Source organism: Centroberyx affinis, unplaced genomic scaffold, assembly GCF_046629955.1.
Source record: "Centroberyx affinis isolate AG114_WGS23_722 - 3 ecotype Tasmania unplaced genomic scaffold, CSIRO-AGI_Caff_v1 ptg003324l_1, whole genome shotgun sequence".
NCBI classification, from domain to species: Eukaryota; Metazoa; Chordata; class Actinopteri; order Beryciformes; family Berycidae; genus Centroberyx; species Centroberyx affinis.
In genome coordinates this window covers 42,689-65,000 of record NW_027281325.1, presented here as the reverse complement: position 1 = coordinate 65,000, position 22,312 = coordinate 42,689, and the positions used below count along the sequence as shown (strand labels likewise).

The 22,312-nt window shown below is 40.1% G+C and overlaps 1 protein-coding gene across 2 annotated transcripts in view; it reads left to right on the top strand.

Annotated features, from left to right (window-relative positions):
- The window catches only part of LOC139660496 (polycomb group RING finger protein 5-A-like), a 34,170-nt gene extending 13,405 nt beyond the window's left edge, over positions 1 to 20,765 (top strand). The window contains exons 4-9 of one of the 2 annotated variants that reach the window (XM_071538656.1): positions 422 to 477; positions 3,100 to 3,159; positions 4,066 to 4,247; positions 5,045 to 5,143; positions 8,419 to 8,508; positions 19,438 to 20,765. In XM_071538656.1, the coding sequence (XP_071394757.1) occupies positions 422 to 477; positions 3,100 to 3,159; positions 4,066 to 4,247; positions 5,045 to 5,143; positions 8,419 to 8,508; positions 19,438 to 19,485 (535 nt within the window). In that variant the 3' untranslated portion in view covers positions 19,486 to 20,765. Of the gene's footprint in view, positions 1 to 421; positions 478 to 3,099; positions 3,160 to 4,065; positions 4,254 to 5,044; positions 5,144 to 8,418; positions 8,509 to 19,437 lie in introns of both variants that reach the window. The other variant, XM_071538655.1, reaches the window with a different exon arrangement.
- The last annotated feature ends 1,547 nt before the right edge of the window (positions 20,766 to 22,312 follow it).

The window sequence follows — 22,312 nt, the reverse complement described above, 5'->3', positions numbered from 1 at the left end:
CCTTTTCTTGCGTCTCCTCCACATCCTCTTCCTCCTCTTCCTTCATCACCTCCCTTTCATCCTTTACTTGCTTCTCCTCTCCATCCTTTTCCTCGTCCTTCTCTTTTTCCTTATCCTCCTTCAACTCCTGCTCATTCACCACCTCCCCCTTTTCTTCCTCTTCCTCCTCTTTCTCTTTCACCTCTTCCTCCTCCTCTTCCTCCCTCATCATCTCCCCTGTCCTCCTCTTCTGCTTCCTCCTCCCTCACCACCTCCCTTTCCTCTTCCCCCTTTTCTTGCTTTTCCTCCACCTCCTCTTTTTCTTCCTCCTCCTTCACCACCTCCCCTTCCCCCTCCTCTTCTTCTCTTCCTTCCTCTCCTCCTCCTCCTCCTCCTCCTCCTCCCCCTCCTCCTTCTCTCCTTCTCTCTCCTCTGTCCTCAGGTTGGACAACACTCTGGAGGAAATCATTTTCAAGCTGGTTCCAGGACTCAGAGAAAGTGAGTTTTCCAGATGCTCCTATCAGTTCTCACTTAATTGTATGATTACTCATTGGAGGATGCAAATATGTCACATGACTTGGACTCGAATCACAGTTTTAATTGCTTGAGACTTGACTTGATGCATGAAGAGAAGACCTGAGACTTGACTCTGACTTGTACTCTGATGACTTGAAAAGGTTTCTAAAGTCTTGACTTGAGATCTTGTGTTTGTGTAAATGACTTAGATTGAAAGTGATGAGATTTGTTCCAGCAGACGACTGAATTTAAATTCTGTTTTCTGAATTTGTATGGAATGATTGAATTTATTGAAGTTGAAACTGATTATAGAAATCAAACTCATGATGCTCTTACCAAGTTTTTATCCTATTAAAACCATATTGCATTGAAAAGTCCTAGATATTTAGTTTTCTTTAAGATATTAAATTGATACTGGACTCTTGATTTGTTCTGACTTGACTTGCTGTTCTACATTTAGACTTGAGACTTGACATTAATGACATGGACTTGACTTGTTAATCTACATTAACATACCCTTGATCAAGGCACTGAATCCCTGACCTCTGACCTCTGGGGGGTAGAGAAAATAGAATTTTCCTACAGGGATCAATAAATCAATAAAGCATTGTATTGTCAGTATCACATTATTATGGTTTTTAGAGGCTTAACATTTTGAAAAGAGAGGAAGATATATGGAGCGTTCTGGACAGCAGGGCCAACCAGGAGCCAAGTCCACATGTCTGACCGGAGCGGTGATGGCACTTTAATTTTACGACTCCGCACTTCATCTCCTCCGACACGCAGCGCTCTGGCAGCAGCAAGATGGAAAAAAAAACGTCATATATTTTTGTGAGGCTAGAGCTGCCGGGCCAAGAGGTGTAAAACCAGCCTCGCATGAATTCTGCTGAAAGGATTCATTGACTTTTTGAAGTTTAGTTTGGTTGTTTTCCTTCACCAGACACGTGTCACCAAGCCTCAAGACAGTTTGTTAGCATGCTACATTAAAATCAAGCTAGCTTGTGGCAATGTAACTTTTTCTGTTGATTACTATTTCACATGGGAAAAAGCAAAGATTTATTTTATTCTGTACATGGAAATCAATGGGAAATCCAGTTTTTTTGGCAGCGTGACCTAGTGGTGACAGTGAGCATCCTGTAACAGAAAGTTCACATATTTGCATATTTTTTATTTTTTATTTATTTATTTATTTGCACAATAAAACAAAGCAGCAAAAACACAACAACAAAAGAGAAGAAGCAAATTGTGCAGGTGAGATTTAGAAAACCCTTAGAGGCTTATAGAAGGAATCTCACCTCAATACGCATTGTGAGCAAATACAAAAGTCATGTAATCCAACAAAAATAAGCAAACAAGCAACCATAAGTTCAAAAAGCAAACATAAAGTAGGCAGGATTAAAACAAGCAAAGACATAAAATAATAAAAAATGATGTAATGAGGGTGTGGGTGCTTTGGCGTGTGTGTGAGTGTGTGTGTGTGCATACGTGAGCGTGTGCGCGTGCACGTGAGTGTGAGCGCGCACGTACTGAAGCACACTTGTGTTCAGACAACTCAGAATCAGAATCAGAATCAGAATCAGGTTTATTGCCAAGTAAGTTTTCACAGTACAGGGAATTTAACCTTGGTATGAAGGTGCATACAATAAACATAAACATGGAGAAAAATAATAGGAATAGTATAATAATAGGGATAGGTTAGGAGGAAGTACTGCAAGTCAAGTCAGCTCCTTACAAAAGAGAGAGAGAGAGAAAGATAGTCAAAGATAGATAGTCAGATATGATCAGTTCGGATAGTTAAGTTTGGTTCATTAGACAGGTCCTTAGCCTATATTTGAAATTCTTGAGAGAAGTAGACTGAAATGCGATTTGAATATAACTGTTCCATAGCTGAGCCCCCCTGTATCTAATAGAGAACTGACAGAGTCCAGTACAGAACAGTGGGAGGTGTATAAACCATTTGGCATGTCTCGTATTAAAGTTGTGAACATCACCGTTCGGCTGGAAAAATGCTTTACAAGGCAAGGGAAGCGAAGCAGGCTGATGCAAAATTTTGAAAATAAAAACACAAGTTTGGTTAAAAACTGATAGGATCTTGAGCTGATTGAAGAGAGGGGCGGAGTGGTCAGCAGTGGCAATTCTGCAAAACTTTTTTTGCTAAATATAAAGCTTATGAAGGTGGGTGGGATAAGTAGCTCCCCGAATGATATTGCAATATATGAGGTACGGATAAATTAAGCTATAATAAAGAGTTAGAGAGAGAATAGACACTTCTGATGAACCAAACTTCAAAAATATTGCCACTTTTACTCTTTTACCTCTAATCTTATGTCTGTTTATTTGTTTTTCATGTGGTTATATGTCTTTTTTATAGTATAGAGTCACATCAAAGATAATTTTCTCTCATGCTTGTGACAGTAAAGTTTTCTGAATCTGAATCTGAATGCGAAATGTTTCTCACCGTTTCTTGAGCTTCAGCATCACTGCAGCACCCTGACAATAGATACCAGTGACAATAGAAACAGGCTGTTGTGTGTTATACTGTGTGTTACTGTGTGCTACATGTTAACACTGTCTCCTGTTGATCTGCTGTCTGATGTGAACTAGAGGAGGAACAGCAGGAAGCTGAATTCTGGAAGAAGAACCAGCCCAGACAAAACGGCCAAGGTAAAACAACACCTCGAAATGTCTGTGTTATTTCATTATAAAGGGGAAATGTAAGGGGCATTGTGATGTAGCAATGTGATAGGAAAAGTATAATATTTGTGATAAACTTATAATAGAATTACTATGTTAACTAAAGCCGTATTCACAAGGTACTGATATTACCTGAGGGCGTCCTGTGATCTGGAATAACTGCAGATCGTCTGTGTGGAGCTTTTCTATAATTTTTTTAAATAAAAACCTCCAGCATACATTACTTACCAGACTGTGGTCCTCTGATAATACTAATCCTGTGCAAGTCGAGCTTTCAGTAATTTCATTAGTAGTTTAGTTATTTTTCTGCTCCTTCTTCTTCTTCTTCTTCTCTTCCCAAGTCAGTCTCAAGTCTTGAGGCACAAGTCTCAAGTCAAGTCTCAAGTCTAAATGTAGATTACCAAGTCAAGTCCATGTCATTAATGTCAAGTCTCAAGTCTAAATGTAGAACAGCAAGTCAAGTCAGAACAAATCAAGAGTCCAGTATCAATTTAATATCTTAAAGAAAACTAAATATCTAGGACTTTTCAATGCAATATGGTTTTAATAGGATAAAAACTTGGTAAGAGCATCATGATTTTGATTTCTATAATCAGTTTCAACTTCAATAAATTCAATCATTCCATACAAATTCAGAAAACAGAATTTAAATTCAGTCGTCTGCTGGAACAAATCTCATCACTTTCAATCTAAGTCATTTACACAAACACAAGATCTCAAGTCAAGACTTTAGAAACCTTTTCAAGTCATCAGAGTACAAGTCAGAGTCAAGTCCCAAGTCACCAGAACCCAAGTCAAGTCAAGTCCAGTCTCAGGTCTTCTCTTCATGCATCAGGTAATTAAACCTGTGACTGGAGCGTTTGTCTCTCACCACAGGAGAGAGCCTGAGGTGTCAGAGGTTTGGGTTGCCAGATGCGGGCGGTGACGGCGGCGGTGATGATGATGATGGCGGCGGGGGCGAAGATGATGATGACGACTACCACAGGAGCGACCCGCAGATCGCCATCTGTCTGGACTGCCTCCGCAACACCGGACAGGCGGGGGAGAACACCGTCACGGTCTGTGTGTGTATTCTAATGTATTTTAACAATACTGATACTGATAACTTTATTTACGCAGGACTTTTCAAGCTAGAGCTGCTGAGTTCTTTCCAAATAATCAATAAACCGTGATAAATAAAACACCTTGTGAAGCATCATAGAATTATTTAAGAGGGACACTTTGAATTTTTGTTTTTCTTTACCTTTTCTTTGGGTGGGAAAATTGTTTTGAGGTTAATTATTATTTTTTTTTTTAAATCTTGATTTATCTTCTAGCTGCAGTTTGACTTTAATGCCAAATGTTAATGGACTCATGTCTTTTGCCTAATTATGATGTAATAGAATATGTCTCTTGTCCAATCAGGATGTAAAAGGATATATTTCTCCTCCAATCGGGATGTAATAGAATATGCCTGTCATCCAATCAGGATGTAAAAGGATATATTTCTCCTCCAATCGGGATGTAATAGAATATGCCTGTCATCCAATCAGGATGTAAAAGGATATATTTCTCCTCCAATCAAGATGTAATAGAACACTATGTCCCTCGCCCAATCAGGATGTTTTAGAATATGTGTCTTGTCCAATCAGGATGTAAAAGAATATATTTCTCCTCCAATCGGGATGTAATAGAATATGTCTCTCGTCCAATCAGGATGTAAAAGGATATATTTCTCCTCCAATCAGGATGTAATAGAATATGTCTCTCCTCCAATCAGGATGTAATAGAATATGTCTCTTGTCCAATCAGGATGTAAAAGAATGTATTTCTCCTCCAATCAGGATGTAATAGAATATGTCTCTTGTCCAATCAGGACCTGATGAAGAGGTTCATCCGCTGCTCCAGTCGTGTCACCGTGGGAACCATTAAGAAGTTCCTCAGTCTTAAGCTCAAGCTGCCCAGCTCTTATGAGGTACGGAACAGACTCAAAACTCTAATTTACAAACACAAAATTCAAACTGCCCGGCTCTCGTGGAACTCAAAATAACAGAAAATATTAGACCTGGAAATAACAAATTGTGCAGCTGTGATGTGGTAAAAAAACACAGAGTCAATCCTCCAGTTCAGAAACTGTGATGAAACCTGACCTGCTGAGATCATAACAAGATGCAAATAAGAAAGCAAAAACCAAACTGCCAGGCTTTTATGAGTCAGAATAACAGTTTAGAAATGATAAGGTAAGAAGGCAAAACTCAAACTTACAGCTAGTATGAGTTAAAGAATAGAATTAAATTAACTGTTGAGTAAGTAAGAAAATCCAGACGGTTTGTTTCCTATGTACAGAAGGAGATTAGAGCCACATGGGAAAAATGTATTTGAGTTCTGAGATTAATTTCAGAAGTTTAAAGTCATTTTTTATTATTCAAATATTTTTATTGGCTTTTTAAATGCAAAAACACACAATCGACGAGACCACAAACGACATCTACAAGATATAGAGAAAATAAAAACAACAATGAGAAAAAAAAAAAATTGGGATTGAGATTGTCAATCAATTAGATCGTAGTAGATCTCCAATTAAACAAAATAAGGCGCCGAGCCAATAGAGATGAACTGGGCAACAGACACCGGCTTAAAGTCATTTTTCACATGTGACCCTAATCCCCTCCCGTACCCAAGATGTTAAGGAATTGACTTGAAGAAAATACAAGGTCAGCAAAACCAAACTGCAGCTCTTATAAGGCAACAAGCAGACTTCACTGACTTTTAAAGATAAAGTCTGAAAAAGCGAAGTGAGCGGCTCTTATTAGGATCAGAAACAGTCAGACTGAGAAAAAAAACCGAGCGGTTCATCCGTCATGAGGAGAGATAATGTCAAACTCAACAAGGTTCACAATCACCTCCGACTGGAGCGGCCGGCGTCCATGAGGCCGGCCGCTCATTAATATTACATCACAGTTATCGTTATCACAGGCCGGTCTTATCATAGGACTGAACTGAAAGTGAGTTGAGCCCAGCCTGTCGCACACTGAGCTAAAAATTGGTAAACCACGCTGTCTCTCTCTCTCTCTCTCTCTCTCTCACACACACACACACACACACACACACACAACCTCCCACACAATACCGCACTTACTTCCCTTATGATTTCATTTCCTGCATTAGGGCTGTTATAACTTTTATCTTCATTTCCCTTCTCGTTTTATGGATCTTCTTCTTGTTTCATCCATTTTCCACCATGTTGTCGTTTCCACTCTATTATTATTCAATTAAGTTGTGTCTTTTCTGTTTTTTGTTTTTTTTTGTCATTTTGCTTCTATGTTTTATCACTGTGGAAAGAAGCTAAATGAAACTCATTATTATTCTTTTATTTAAGCAGGAAGTCTCACTGAGATCAAGTTCTCTCTTTCAGGAGAGACCTGCGAACAACAATAGAGTTATAAAAAAGACACACAATTACAGTTTTTTTTATTATATTTAGTAGTTTATCTGATAGGGACAATGCAGTTAATATAATTACTTCACAACTGAAATATAAAAGATGTGTGCACATGGAGTTTGTAGTAAATATAATTTCCAACCCTAGTCCCTGGTTGGGCTTTTAAATAGACTACAACTATCTCAAATGTCTTGTATAGATTAATAATTCACCACACAGCTGACAATCAGAAAACAAAGACAGATCAGAGGAAACAGTTACAGTCAAATTTCCCCTTAAGTAGCTTCAAAGTAAAAAAAAAATATATATATATATATCCTAACAACAGTGACACATCCATATTCTGTATCTGCTGTTCCAACTCTTTCTTGAAGCTCTAGCTGCTTATATTGAATGAAATATTCAAATACAAGACGGCATGTTTTTACGGCTGCACCATCACATCAAATGAAAAAAATCTAGATGTTTGTGCATCATTATATACACATTTCCCTGTATGTAGCATGACACATTTGGTGTCTTTGGAAAACTTGTTATCTTGACTAGAATTTAAAATAAAGTTCTGTGGGTTTGAACAAAACTCGGCCGTGCAACCTGCGTTTGTAATGATGGAGCCAGTGGCGGGGCCGACAGGGAAGAAGAATTTAAAAACTTCTAAAGACACAAAGGATTCTAATTTAAAAGAATTTTGCAAATCATTCCATTTATAAGTGGCACTGTAACCAAAAACAGTTTTGTCAAGCTTGGTATTTACATATGGGATATTTAAGAGTAAATAATCCAAAGATTTAGTTCCATAGTTACTGGATTACAAGACGAGGAACTGTCGCTTTGTCTTTAAACCAAGGTGCATCAACTGGAAATGACTAGAAAAGGAAAAAGATCGGCTGCTCTGTGGAGGCAGATGGATGCTCTTTAAAAAAAACTTTAATTGATGCAGTAAAAACCAACGTGTTTCAGCAAAATGCCTTCACCAGGGTCACATGACACAAGAACAATGAAGGTTAAATACCTATCTAAAATATCTAATAGCTACTAATAGTTCCATAATTTCTGGATTTAAATGTGATTAAAGAAGAGAGATAGTGGGGTAATTTCCCTAGCAGAGCTTTATAAATCAGCAAAATACAATGCATTTTTTATTTTGGTTAAAGAATACAACTCCACTGTGTCATACAGGACACAGCGGTGAGATGAAATGTATCACCAGTAATAAGTGAAGTGAACACAGAGTGCCTCCATCATCAGAGACAGGCATGACAGTACAGACTGTACAGTAAAGTGAAGTTTGTGTTTGTTTATTTGTTTATTTAAAGGATCCCCATTAGCTGCTGCCATGGCAATCAGCCAATCTTCCTGGGGTCCACACCTGTCATACTGTACATAACACATTACATGATAAACATTAAATTACATTAATATACACTAAATTACATCAATATACATTAATATAAAAAAAAAAATGCAAGCTTACATTGATATGAAATAAAAAAAAAACATTCTTATACAATTCAAAGCCAGTCAACACTGAATGTACATTTAGGTTTAGAATTTAGAATACTAATTAAAAATCAATATATAGATAATATTTAAAGAATGAGAAGAACACGAATATTGAAATCTGGTACAGAGTGATACCTCCTACTATTCAGTCTGTCATCTGCATGCCAATAAATAAATGCCTCTGTATAATCTTTTTGAAGGATGATTTATTTTTTTTATTAGGCGGATATTAAGAGGTAAATTATTCCAGTTTGTTATGGCTCTGTAAATGACAGTTTTTTTTTTTATATTCCCATGCTGAGCAGCTGGATGTGCTGTGTAACGGAGAGATCATGGGGAGAGATCACACTCTGGAGTTCATCTACATGACGCGCTGGAGGCTGCATGGAGACAACGTAAGGCTGCTGCTCTCACTTCCCGTCTGCTGTGTGTGTGTGTGTGTGTGTGTGTGTGTGTTTGCATATACATGTGTAGAAGCAAAGGTGCAGGGACGTTTGTGTGTGTGTGTGTGTGTGGGTGTGTGCAGGAAGAAGGTTTTCATATCTAATCCAAGAATCAAGGCTTGTATTATCTGTCATGATCCAGGTGCTTTAAAGGGGGAATTCCACCAAAACTTTTCTCAACATAGTTTTTCTTCCGCTGTTGTTGTTGTTGTTGTTTCCTTTATTTTGAAGTTTGATTTTATTTTATTTTGCTTAGTGGTGGATTTTTAAGGTCGATGCAAGTGCAAAAATGTTTCAAAGACAATTTTATTCTCATTTTCTCATACCTAAAGGTTCAATGTGTAGCATTTTTAAACATCAACATTTGATCGGCAAATTGATTGTGATATCTTGGTATAATTACTGTAAACCAATGAGTTCATGTTGGAGCTGATTGTTCTCCTCTATCTCACACCAGTGGTATTGTTAGTGCTAGAGTTTCTCCACATTAAGACTACATTTCCCATCAGCCCCGTTGCTTCCCTGCTTACATGTACATGTATGTCAATAAATCAGTATTAATATTCCAATAATTTATGAAAAATATAACTCTCTAAATGGGGACAGTTTGCATAATGAGTACGTTTACTTTGATACTCTAAGTACATTTTGCTGCCAATACTTCTGTACTTTTACTTAAGTAAGATTTTGAATGCAGGACTTTTACTTGTAATGGAGTATCTTTACATTGTTGTATTGCTACTTTTACTGAAGGAAAAGATCTCAGTACTTCTTCCACCACTGCTGGAGAGTGGAGAATATGGGACCTTTAATAACCAAAAATATTAAGTACCAAAATACCAAAAAAAACACCACAGTTGTCTGGTTGAAAAGGGGTTAAATGTAGCAGATCTAAATAGGGTCAGAGAGGCGAGTGTAAACACAGTTACTATATATAGGATGTTTGGTCTGACTGAGCTTCCTCAGATACAAACCCATTACTTCTATGTATGGTGGCCAGCCTGGGGGATGAGAGCATATCACACACACACACACACACACACACACACACACACACACACACACACACGAGCACACACATTTTGTGCTCATCATCACTCATCGCCCACGCATGGACGCAGGTGCACGCGTATACACACATTATGGGCATGCAGGCACACACACACACACACACACACACACATACACACACACACACACACACACACACACATGCACACACACACACACACTCTCTCACAGTAGGAGTTGGCCTGATTTTAGCTGGAACGTGACAGCCCCAGGCTCCAGGGTCACCAGCACACTCTCTGGTTCACTGGGCCAACGGCCAGCGTGTGTGTGTGTGTGTGTGTGTGTGTGTGTGTGTGTGTATGTGTGTGTGTGTGTGTGTGTGTCCATGCCCTTGAAGTGTATGTAATTGCCTGTATTGGTGTGTGGGTGATGAGTGAGTGTGTGTCTCTTTCTGCTCGCACATCTCCATGTATATTTCTGTCTGTGTATGTTTTCGCTGACGTGTGTGTGTGTGTGTGTGTGTGTGTGTGTGTGTGTGTGTGTGTGTGTGTGTGTGTGAACGCATGTCTGCATTCTTATGCCTGGCCATCACTGTGTATGTTTATCTGTTTACTCTGACCTGTACCAGTCATGGACGTGTGTGTGTGTGTGTGTGTGTGTGTGTGTGTGTGTGTGTGTGTGTGTGTGTATTTACATGAAAGATGAGTTAATGAAAGGTCCGGTCCACTTGTGGACGGCGCCTGAGGAGCGCAGACAGCTGACACTGCAGGAGGCATCACATACCAGGAGAGGAGGAGGAGAGGAGGGGAAGAAGAGAGGGGGAGGAAGAGGAGAGAGGGGGAGGAGGAGGAGAGAAGGAGGAAGAGAGCGAGACAAGGAGGAGAGGAAGAGGAGAAGGGGAGGAGAAGATAAAGGAAAAAAGTGAATAAAACAAGGGTGATAGGAGAGGAGAGGAGGAGGTAAAAAGAGAAGAGGAGAGGGGGAGGAGAAGTGGGAGAGGAGGAAGAGGAGAGGGGAGGAAAGGAGGAGGAGGATGATCGGAGATGGACGAGAGGAAGAGAGGGGGAGAAGGAGAAGGAAGAGAGGGGTAGGAAGAAGAATGGTGAAGGGGAGGAGGAAGAGGAGGAGAAAGAGAAGAGGAAGAGGAGAGGCGGAGGAGAACATAAAGGAAAAATTGAATGAAACAAGAGCGAGAGGAGAGGAGGAGGTAAAAGGAGAAGAGGAGGGGGAGGAGGAGAGGAGAAGAGGAGGAGGAGGATGGGGAAGAGAAAAGGGGAAGAAGAGGAGAGGAGGAGGTAAGAGGAGAAGAGGAAGGGGACAAGGAGATGAGAAGAGGAAGAGGAGAGGGGGAGGAGGAGGAAGAAGAGAAGAGGGGGAGGAGGAGGAGGAGGAGGAGGAGGAGGAAGAGAGTGAGACAAGGAGGAGAGGAGGAAGAGGATGATGGGTGGAGGAGTAAAGGGGGAGGAGGAGGAGTAGGAGGGGGAAGAAAGGGGCAGAAAGAGGAGGAAGAGATCAAGACAAGGAGGAGGGGAGGAAGAGAAGGATGGGTAGAGGAGTAGAGGGGGAAGAGAGGGGAGGAGGAAGAGGAACAGGAGGAGAATGAGAGAAGAAGATAATGGAGTGAAGGGATGAGATGAGAGAGGAGAACAGGAGGTAAAAGGACAGGAGAGGAGTCAGGAGAAAAAGGGGCGGTCGGTAAACAAAAAGAATAGAAAAGATGATGGGAGAGAGGAGAGAAAAATGGAGAGAAGGTGAGAGGAGGAGGGGGAGAGAGGAGATGAGGTGAAAGGAGAGGAGGGGAGAGACGAGGGGAGGGAAGGAAACGAGTGGATGAGACGAGGTAAGAAAGGAGAGTAGAGGAGGAGGAACAGAAAGAGGAGAGAGGAACAGAAAGGAGAGGAGGGTATAGAAAAGCAGTGATGGGATGATGGGAGAGAGGAGAGGAGGAGAGGAGGAGAGGGGAGGAGTGGAGAGGGGAGGAGTGGAGAAATTTCAGCTGTAATTTGTTTTTGGTGCAGAATTTAGTTTTTCTTCTTCCTCCAGACGCTCGATTTGTCTTCCTGCTGTCATGAAGGACAGAGGCAGCAGAGAAAAAAGAAAATAAAGTTTTGATGCATTTTCAGCACAGACCTTCAAGTTCTGCTTCGCTAAATCAGGAAGTGACAAATCCTGACAATCCTGACAATCCTGACCTCATACAGCTGAGTCCGGGGCGCCAGATAGTCGGGAATTTCATGATCTTGTATGATTGTGTTTCACAAAACACATACTGTGGCAGGTGAGGGTTAGTCTGAATGTAACATGAGTCCTGTGTGAATACAACCTCTACCAGGTTTCATATGCAAGAGAAAAACCCTTTATAAGATAAGATAAGATAAGATAAGATAAGATATCACTTTATTAATCTCCTTGGGGAAATTCAGGTGCCACAGCAGCAACTGGCAGAACAGTACCAGGGAAAAATAAGTGCAGAAGATAATAAAGAGAAGAGGTAATAAGATAAAAACAAATAATAATAAAGGTAATTTACATAATATAAAACTATCCATAAAATTATATAAAAAAAAATAAAATTATCCATTTCATACAAAAGGGGCGGAGAAAGCAAACGGGCGACCAATCAGAATGGAAGGAGCTTCCATAGCCTGTTTGCATCTTTGCAGCGATTTGAGGGAAATCAGAGATCCTTTATCCTGTAGGAAAGGTCTTCTGGATACACACACACATAAACATCAGTAAAACAAATCGCTCAGATAGTTTGAACACTGCTATTGCGCTGACAAGTAATCCTGTCCAAATCATACTTCAGTTATTAAAAAAAGGCTTGTGCTATTTTAATGTGGAGACTCTCCAGAAAAGGTCTGCAACCCAAACCGAACACCACACAGAGGCTATCAGGTGTTTTTAAGTCCTGCTGTCAGACCTGGGCCAGCATCTGCAAATAGTAGTGTTTGTTTTAACATGTTGGGAGTACCAGATGGGTGGGGTTTGGCACACAGGACGATACAATGAGGGACAGAAAGTCATTTTGGTATATGGTATTTGGTTTTTGGGCAACACTTTCTAACCCTAACCTCATGACCTATTTATGACCGACCTGTCTCAGTTTGGAACTTCCTCTTCCATTAAAAAAACATTTACTAACATTTAATATTTAATAAAGGACGCCCAAAACTGTCCTCATCACAACCCCCTTAAAAGATCTTCATCCTTCATTAATGGTTTCAAAACTGAGACAGGTCGGCCATAAAGAGTTTAATTACAGCTTTTACAAATGCATTTGTTATTTACTTAGTTAACATGAAGAAAGTTATTAATTTGTTCACCATTAAGTAATGCATTAACTCATGTTAGCTAATACAATGCAAGGCAAGTTTATTTATATAGCACATTTCATACACAAAGGCAATTCAAAGTGCTTTACACAAGGTATGTAAGACATTAGATAAGAAATACAGGATAAGATAAATAAAAAAAACCAAATAAGAATAAATAATAAAGTGGAAAGATGAGAGAATAGATAAAGAATTAAAAAAGAGAATAAAGATCAAGTTGCATAGGCAGTGCAGAACAAAAAAGGTTTTTAACATGTTTTGAACATTTTTTACAACTTTATTATAAAGTGTTACCAGTTTTGTGTTTGGAATTATGATCTGAACTGTGCCGATGTGGTAAACTCCGCCCATCTGTCTGGTACTCTGAGCGTGTTCAAACACACGCCAAGGATTTCTGCATGCCTCCCAAGCTCAGTGGAGAGTCGGAGGGAGGGATGGACACGGTGTGGAGAGATGGAGAGAGTGAGAGAGAGAGATGGAGATACGAAGCGTGAGGTTCAGGAACGGAGGCGTCAGGAGAGAAGAGGAGGGAAAGGAGATATGGACGGACTCATTCGTCAGGCTCGTCCTCCTGACAACTCCACACTACCCCCCCCCCCCCCCACCCCCGCTACAAGACACACAGACCGGTCAGGACTGCTGCGCTCGGCATCTTGGGATGTCAGTCGACTGCAATGGGACAAAAGATTCAACCATTGCACACACATTGATAGAGTAAAAACTCATCTGTTAACTACAGAAGTGGGGACTCGAGTCACAGTTTTAATTGCTTGAGACTTGACTTGAAGCATGAAGAGAAGACTTGAGACTTGACTTGACTTGGGTTCTGGTGACTTGGGACTTGACTCTGACTTGTACTCTGATGACTTGAAAAGGTTTCTAAAGTCTTGACTTGAGATCTTGTGTTTGTGTAAATGACTCAGATTGAAAGTGATGAGATTTGTTCCAGCAGACGACTGAATTTAAATTCTGTTTTCTGAATTTGTATGGAATGATTGAATTTATTGAAGTTGAAACTGATTATAGAAATCAAACTCATGATGCTCTTTCCAAGTTTTTATCCTATTAAAACCATATTGCATTGAAAAGTCCTAGATATTTAGTTTTCTTTAAGATATTAAATTGATACTGGACTCTTGATTTGTTCTGACTTGACTTGCTGTTCTACATTTAGACTTGAGACTTGACATTAATGACATGGACTTGACTTGGTGATCTACATTTAGACTTGAGACTTGTGCCTCAAGACTTGGGACTCGAGCAAAGTTGACTTGGTCACACCTCTGGCTGTTTCACATCTAATAATTTTCTGCCAACACAGGTGAACTTCCGCTTGGCCATCTCTAAATTGTGAATCCAGAGACTTAGTGACTCTGGGCAGGGAGATCAGGAATTAAGGTGTAAGGAGAGAAGCGGAGAGACAGAGAGAGACCATAGATTCATGGATAAATAGATAAATTAGATGGAACTCTAATGATCCAGTAGGTAAATTAGGTCGTTGCAGCAGCAGATAATAGGATACAGCAAAGATAAATAGGATCTATATAAGGATAGAGCAAATCGGGGGTATTAAACATACTGCAACCGACAATTTCAATGAATGTAAAAATCTATGAATTTACAGTATAAAATGGCAGCAGCAGAACAAAGCAAAGAAAATGAAAGTAAAATACAGAATAAACAATAGGTATTGTATGAAAATCAGTGGGAAATATGAGACTATATGCAGGATGAAGATAAATTATATACAGCTGAGATATAGGCAGTAGATAAGATAAGAAAATCTGAATTTGCAGCACAAATCCAGGATGTGCAAAATGTCAGATCATTCATACTGTATGTGCAGATACATACAGGCTGTACATTTGTGTAGGTAGATAGTGAGAGAGAGAGAGAGAGAGAGAGAGAGAGAGAGAGAGAGAGAGAGAGAGAGAGAGAGACAGATGGAGGGATCAGATAGATGGAGAGACAGCAGTAATACCAGACTGCTGACCTGAACGTGACTGTCGCCCAGATAAAGTGTCTAAACAACAGACTCCCACTCTAAATGCCAGACGGTCGCTGACAGCCATGTTGGACAGGCAGAGACTGCAGGAGGCCATGTGGCTCAGATACGACAGTTCTTCCATATTTATGCTGCAAGAAACGGGTCAAATCTGGGTCACAAACTCGTAGATCGGAAAGTTCATAGCTTAAAGCAGCGCCAGGGAGTCAAAATCCAGCTGTCTCGTCAGCCTGGATCACAAATTGCAGCTGCAGCAGAGAAGATCTTCCCATTCCCCCTAATTGAGACGCTGTGGATTTGCCCTATTTGCCCAAATTGGTTTCAGGTGTCAGGTCCAGTCACATTTTGGCACGCAGTAAGCGATGAAACGAAACTTCAGAGAGAAATCCCAAACTTTCAAACTTTCCAGAGAAAGCTGGATTCAAGAAGAAGGCCAACAAAATGTGAAGCTGCCCAGTGAGGTTTTAAAATGACGGTGATTGTGTTTTTCTTGGATCATCCTAAACAATAAGAAGCACAGACGGAGAGTATCCTGTCTTGACTCCAGTGTTACAGTAGACAGCTGCTCACTGGGGAATTGGGCGTCCAGCCATTCAAAAATAGTAAAGAGGGCAACTCTTCTGTGAATAGGAGACACTCACCTTTATTTTTCTTGGTTAATTCACAGCAAAATAATTTAAAAACTGCACAGACCTTCCTAACGGTGCGACAATGGATAGCAGAAGCACAGGTGTCTATAATTGCAAGAGGATATCACATCTGATTTTCTTGTTGAGATCCTGTACAGACCCACGGTGCGTGTTCAACTTTATGCACTGAAACACTGCAGCACGGTTAAATTTCCGTTACTTAAATACCACAAGATAATAATGTTACCATACCTACCTTTAAAGTTTGTGGGGCAGCAGAAGACGAATTACTGTTTACAAATCCCGTTACTAACACAGGTGAGTTTAGAGCAAATTGTGGAATGTTAAGTTTCACTTTTGTTTTCACACCGGCAGACTCCGTGGATTGAGTTGAATTATTATTAGAGATCCGTTTAGATCAATTTCTATTCACTGACCAACTTTTGGATTTTGTGCCTCTGTATGGGAAACAGCATCTCAGAGTCAAAAACGCCCTCTAGAGGCCATCTGACGAAGTGCATCATCTCACTAAGCGACAGGTGACTGACTGACTGACTGACTGACTGACTGACTGACTGATTGACTGACTGACTGACTGATTGACTGACTGATTGACTGACTGACTGACTGATTGACTGACTGATTGACTGACTGACTGACTGACTGACTGATTGACTGATTGACTGACTGACTGACTGACTGACTGACTGACTGACTGACTGATTGACTGACTGACTGACTGACTGACTGACTGACTGACTGATTGACTGACTGACTGACTGACTGACTGACTGACTGACTGACTGACTGACTGACTGACTGACTGACTGACTGATTGACTGACTGACTGACTGACTGATTGACTGATTGACTGACTGACTGACTGACTGATTGACTGACTGATTGACTGACTGCCTGACCTGAATTTGCTTCGTACTCAGCTGTACTCAGTTAATGATATATCATTTTTTAAAATGTATGAATCTGCAGACCAAATAATAAAAACCACTAACTACTTTGTATTACTAAAATCTAGGTGTTAGATTAGATGTTCTTTATTGTCCACAAGGGAAATTCATTTTGTTCAGGTCAGTATCATACTAACAGACAAGACAGTAAATATATAAAATAAGTAAATAACATCACAGTAAAGAAAGACACCACAGTGAAAGACAGGAGGTATGATGGAGGTATGATGTTGCTTTGGATAATATAATGCTAGTGACCTGCAACATAGTCTATGCTAAATGATCTACTGGGGACACAAGGATGATTTTGGAGCTTATCTAACAAGCGTGAATTTAAATATATTGAAGTTAAGCACAATACCCCATAGCTTTGATTGAGATGTACTACAAAAGCAGCTCATTAAAACGGTCTTTTTTTTCTGGGCAGTGTTTAAATACAGAACGGCATTTGACTGTAAATTCTGTTTCTCATTTTTTCTGTTTATTCACCTGCAGTTTTTCCGGTGCTGTATGTTGTCAAACCACACACAGACGATAGACATTTCTTCATTAACTTGACATGGGAACAATTTGCCTCAGAGCTATAGCTGACAACTGCACAGCATTATGTATTAGTGCCCTATAATTGAAGTGTTTCCCCAGTGAGCGCTGCAGATATGCGGTGTGATAAAGTGGCTCAGACTGCAGTGTGATACAGAGGCAGAGTGACGGACTGGTTAGACTGGACCCGATGCTTTTTTTTTTTGTCCGAGGCATGATGCAGCAAAATGCAAAAAAGCCTGGAAGATGACAGCAGCTGTAGCAGCGCTGCCTCCGCTGCACCACCAGCCTCCGTCTCACACTGCCAGAAATAGGAGACAGACTACAAAAGCAGGAGATACACTCCTCACTTTTGTAGTGCCGTTCTGACACAAAGACGGGGCCTTTTTTTCCCCTTTTTAATTTTTTATGAAAAGGGGCAGCTCGCCATCCTTGACTGTTTTAAAAGGTTTTAGCAGTAAAAGGGGAGGCAGGCATGTGAGCAGGGATTCGAACCAGTCAGTCGTGAGGTTAATGTGAGGTTAGGCAAAGAGACTGTGCTGCAACTAGAAGGTCGCAGGTTTGATCCCCGTATCGGCCTAACCACAGAGGAATGCAAAATAAAGATCTCCTCTTCCTCTACATTTACTTACTCCTGGACAGAGATGAGTTTCATTTAAAATCACTGTGAGATTTTGACCGTTTTCTCATAACTTCTGACACTCTGCTCTGGAGAAACGAGCCTTGGATCGTCTCGGTCTGGTACATCATGCTTCTCACTTGACTCAGTGGTTGTCAACGTTTTTGGCTTGTGACGCCTAAAAACAAAGCAATACCTAACCTAATTATCAGAGGAGGGCTAGAGGTTGAAAACTATTCAGTATTTCACAAGAAAAAAAGCAAAAATCTGAGAAAAATCTGAAAAAATAGACATGATAAATAAATTTGTATAATAGAAATGTTTCTTCCTTATCACATAAATCATCTTGTGACCCCCCAAAGCTATCCAGCGACCCCCTGGGGGGTCCCAAACCCCAGATTGAGAACCACTGCTCTAAGTCTCTAATGGGTCAGTAAGGAGAAATATCAGTCATCCCAAATGAATACAATATAAACAGAGATATGCTGTATTTCTCCAGAGATAACAGATCTTTGGGACAAAATTATTGACAGTGCACAAAATAAATTTTGGTGATTTTTTAATAATATTTGTATAAGATAATAGGCAACTTAAGTCCTCGGATGATAAAATAACACTCTTACACACTAGATCGTCCTTATATTATAGATACTGAGATGAATTTCAGATAATGATTGTTTTTCATAGCGTTTTGTAAATGAACTCTTCAGCTGAGCTTCAGCAGAGCGAGCCAGCAGCCGCCCCGCCGCTGTTTTCTTTTACAGCCTGCTGCATCAGACGCTTGGCTCCTGTCCCTGCTGAGCAGAGCCAGGTGGATGAGGATCCTGGACAGTTTAATGGAAAGGGTTTTTTTTTTATTATTTATTTAAGTCTGAATCCAGGAAAACTGTGGTTTGAAGTCAGATGAAATAGGAGTCGCCCCAGTCTCTCTCTCTCTCTCTCTCTCTCTCTCTCTCTTGGCTTTGCTGTCAGAAAAAAAAAAAATAGGGACAGCTGAGATACAGCAGCATTGGGTTAAAAAATGTGTCTGGCTGAGTATGGTCGCAAATATAACTACTGGAGATGTGCTTGATTTATCCTGGCCAGACAGCTACACAGCATCAAAAGAGGATATGTTACTTCCAAGCTAAGATAAATCAGGCTCTCCTCATGTTTTCTCAAGTATTCAAAATGAATTTGGCAGCCATTTGGCCAGGACTGCTGAGGGAGAACAACACAGAGGGGGAAAGTATAGTATTCATCTCTCTTTTGAAAGGAACAATCTGTAACTGTCGTATGGTTGGAATAATTTTTATGACTTAGAAATTCATTATCTTTAGTTTTTGATACCGGATCGGACAGTCTGTGACAGCCAAAAGTTTTTCACATGGATTTTGAGGCTGTTAAAATTTTTTGGGTTTGAGTTTGGTGTGTGTGTGTGTGTGTGTGTGTGTGTGTATGTGTGTGTGTGATGGCTTCTGCATGCATCATTTAGTATGTGTGTAGCAGTAATTGAAAATACATGAAGTTGTTGATGAAATGACTTGTATAAAGTTCAGCGCTACAATAAAAGCAGTTGTAGATTTCCCTGCACTTAGCATCTGTCCTGCTCTAGCAATGCAGGATTTTCCAAACGATTCCCCTTAGTGTTAGAGAGCAGCAGTGCAGCAGCAGTGTGGTAAGCTAGCTTGTCAAATGTGGGACTCCCATCAGTAGTAATGTTCAGTGTGTGGAGCAGTTAAGAAAGATCGGTTTTCGCTCTCTGAATCTGTGTTTTTCCTGTCTTTCCCCTCAGACGTATCCCATGGTTCTGGAGTACCGGCCGCGCATCGACTTTGGCTGAACCAAGCCTGCAAGAAGAGGACCACACACACACACACACACACACGCACACACACACATAGGCAGACACACACACTGAGTATACAAAACATTAGGAACAACCTCTTAATATTAAGCTGTGCTTCCTTTTGCACAATCCACGTCTCAGTTGTATCAAGGATTAAAAGAAACACCAAGTTGTTGTCCGATTGGCCAACATTAAGTGATGAAAACACAGACACCAAAATCATCCATGTGTCCCTGGTAGATCATTGGCTCCAGTGCTCCATGCTAACCCTTTAGCATATGAGTGATAGGCTAGTAGGTGACTAGCATTACCCAAAGTAAGAGGAATGATTTTATAGTAATATTGTTAGTGTTTTTTTATTATATGGCCTGTAGATGCACATTTAAAAAATGAAACCATTGAGTCAATATAGCTGATGTAGCCGGGTTTGTTTTTGGAACTATTTCAGGTAAGCAAACATGTATTCATGTATTCATCCACTGTGTAGTGATATTTAACTGTGCACAGTCTCCCATCGCCTCCACCTTCACTTCCTATGTGAACAGGGAAAGTAGTCCCTGCTAGTTCAAAACAGTACGTTATTTTTTATCATATTTCATGTAAATTTGACCAATCTCCTACACTACTTACCATTAAGATTACTTACCATTTAGCTTTAGAGCTGCTTCAAGTTCTCATTTTCTCACTATTGAGATAATGCTTGTTGCCTACTATCACTCAGCATAGTGTATGCTAAATTGTTAACATGGAGCCACTATCACTCAACATAGTGAATGCTACAGTGTTAGCATGGAGCCAACAATCTAGCAGAGACACAGGCCAATCTCCATCACTTTAAAAATCCTTTAATCTTCCCTTCTCCTTCATCTCCATCTCTCCTTCATGGCTGAAGTGGATTTAAGAGGTAAAATCAATAAGAGATCAGAGCGTTCACCTGGATTCACCTGATCAGTCTGCTTCACGGAGACAGAAGCTGGTCTTGATGTTTTGTACACTCACATTACCTACATCTGCACATGGACACACACACACACACACACACACACACACACACATGCACGCACTTACGCACAACGTGCAGAGAAAGAGAAAGATTTAATGTATTTTTGTACAGCCGATGATGAAATGCATATGTTGTTATGGTAAAGAAGTTTTATGCTACATAGAATAATATATGCTATAATATATGATATTTTTAAATGTATGTTCCTGTGCCTAAAAACCTGTTCGGATCAGAAATGAAATACGACCATATCTTCACTTGCCTGTCTAACTCTGTAGATTAAATGTTGATTTTCTACTGTTGAGCTGATTTGATTTTCACTGTTTTTATCTAACGAGTGAGCGGTGTGTTCGGCGTAGAGGCAACTGAAGTGTTTGCACCTGCAGTGATTGTGTCACGTTTGCTCGCTCTCGCTTGCTGAAGCTGTAGCTACACAGCAGCTTTGATGACAATAAGAACAATAAGCTAGAATCTGGTATCTATTGTTGTTTTATTCAGATCTGAAACCCTTCCATGGGTTTGGTTCAGCTGCAGACAAGATCAGAGTGGAAGGCTGCGCTCACACCAAAGGCATTCAGGCTCAATTCTGACTTGCTGCTCTTATATGATTTTTTTTTTGGATGGCTGTTCATATGTATTCCAGGATGTAAACAAATTCAACACCAATATGAACTGGCAGTGATGTTGAGAAGACAATAACAACAGACGTCACATCTGTTTTTGTACCTGTGCTTCTCCCGCTTGTTTCCAGCACAGTTGGTTACAGTCTGTGCCTTTGATAAATTATGACAAGTGTCTCAGGTGAATGATGTAAGATTTAATTATTGTCATGTCCATGCTAGCAAATTCTGATTTGAGTTTTCACATACAAGTCACATGTAGATCTGATGCCTCGGGATCCGATTTTGCACCACATATCCATGTGATCCAGGTCGGGCTTGAGAAAGTGTGACTCCATGCAGCTTCTTGGGGTTCACATTAGATTAGAAAACATCAGATCTGAGTCACATGGGAGGAAAAAAATGTGAATTGGGAAATTCACCTGATTCCCTCAATATTTTACCTGCCAGACTGATTTATAGAATAGAATATAGAATTATCACCTGCCAATTAAAGCAATTAAAGCAGCTGGTAAAATGAATTTACCTGTCACAGCCACAGATTTGCTACCAATTTTCTGGACATTCATGTTAATTTCCCACCCTCACTGAAACATACTTTATATTAATATACCGTAAAACTTCAATTAAACACAGAGTCCCTTTACTGGCCGGGTGTGGCTTCACGTTTTACTTGCATTCAAACGTTAATTTTTATACAAGTAATATTCATACTGGTTTAAATAAACAATTTGATAGTATTTCCCATCTTTGCTGAGCAAGAGTTCAATCATTAGGGAAGATTTTGGCCTTTTATCAATAACACAAATGAAAAGTACAACCTCTTGCTGCCATAAACTTTTTTCGGCTTTCATCCTTTCTAAGGTAGGCTACCGGTATTTTGATACGGGGCTCTCTCTCTCAGTTGAGTTCAGTGTTTGAAGCAAATAAAAACCTGGGCTATTAATTGAAGTTTTACGGTATAAGGGCACAATGTTGAGGAAACTATATTTTTGCATCTGCAACAAATTTCTCTCTTTTATTATCTTTCAAGTGTTGTCTCTGCAGCTCAACACACCCAGCAAACATTTGCCAGAGGCCAAGTTCAACGTCAACTCAAACAATCACAAAATATTCACAGTTTGGTGAAAGTTCATATTAAAACAGCTTTGGAAACGGCTTTGAACTGATATCAGGAAGATATTCAGGTCTTGATTTC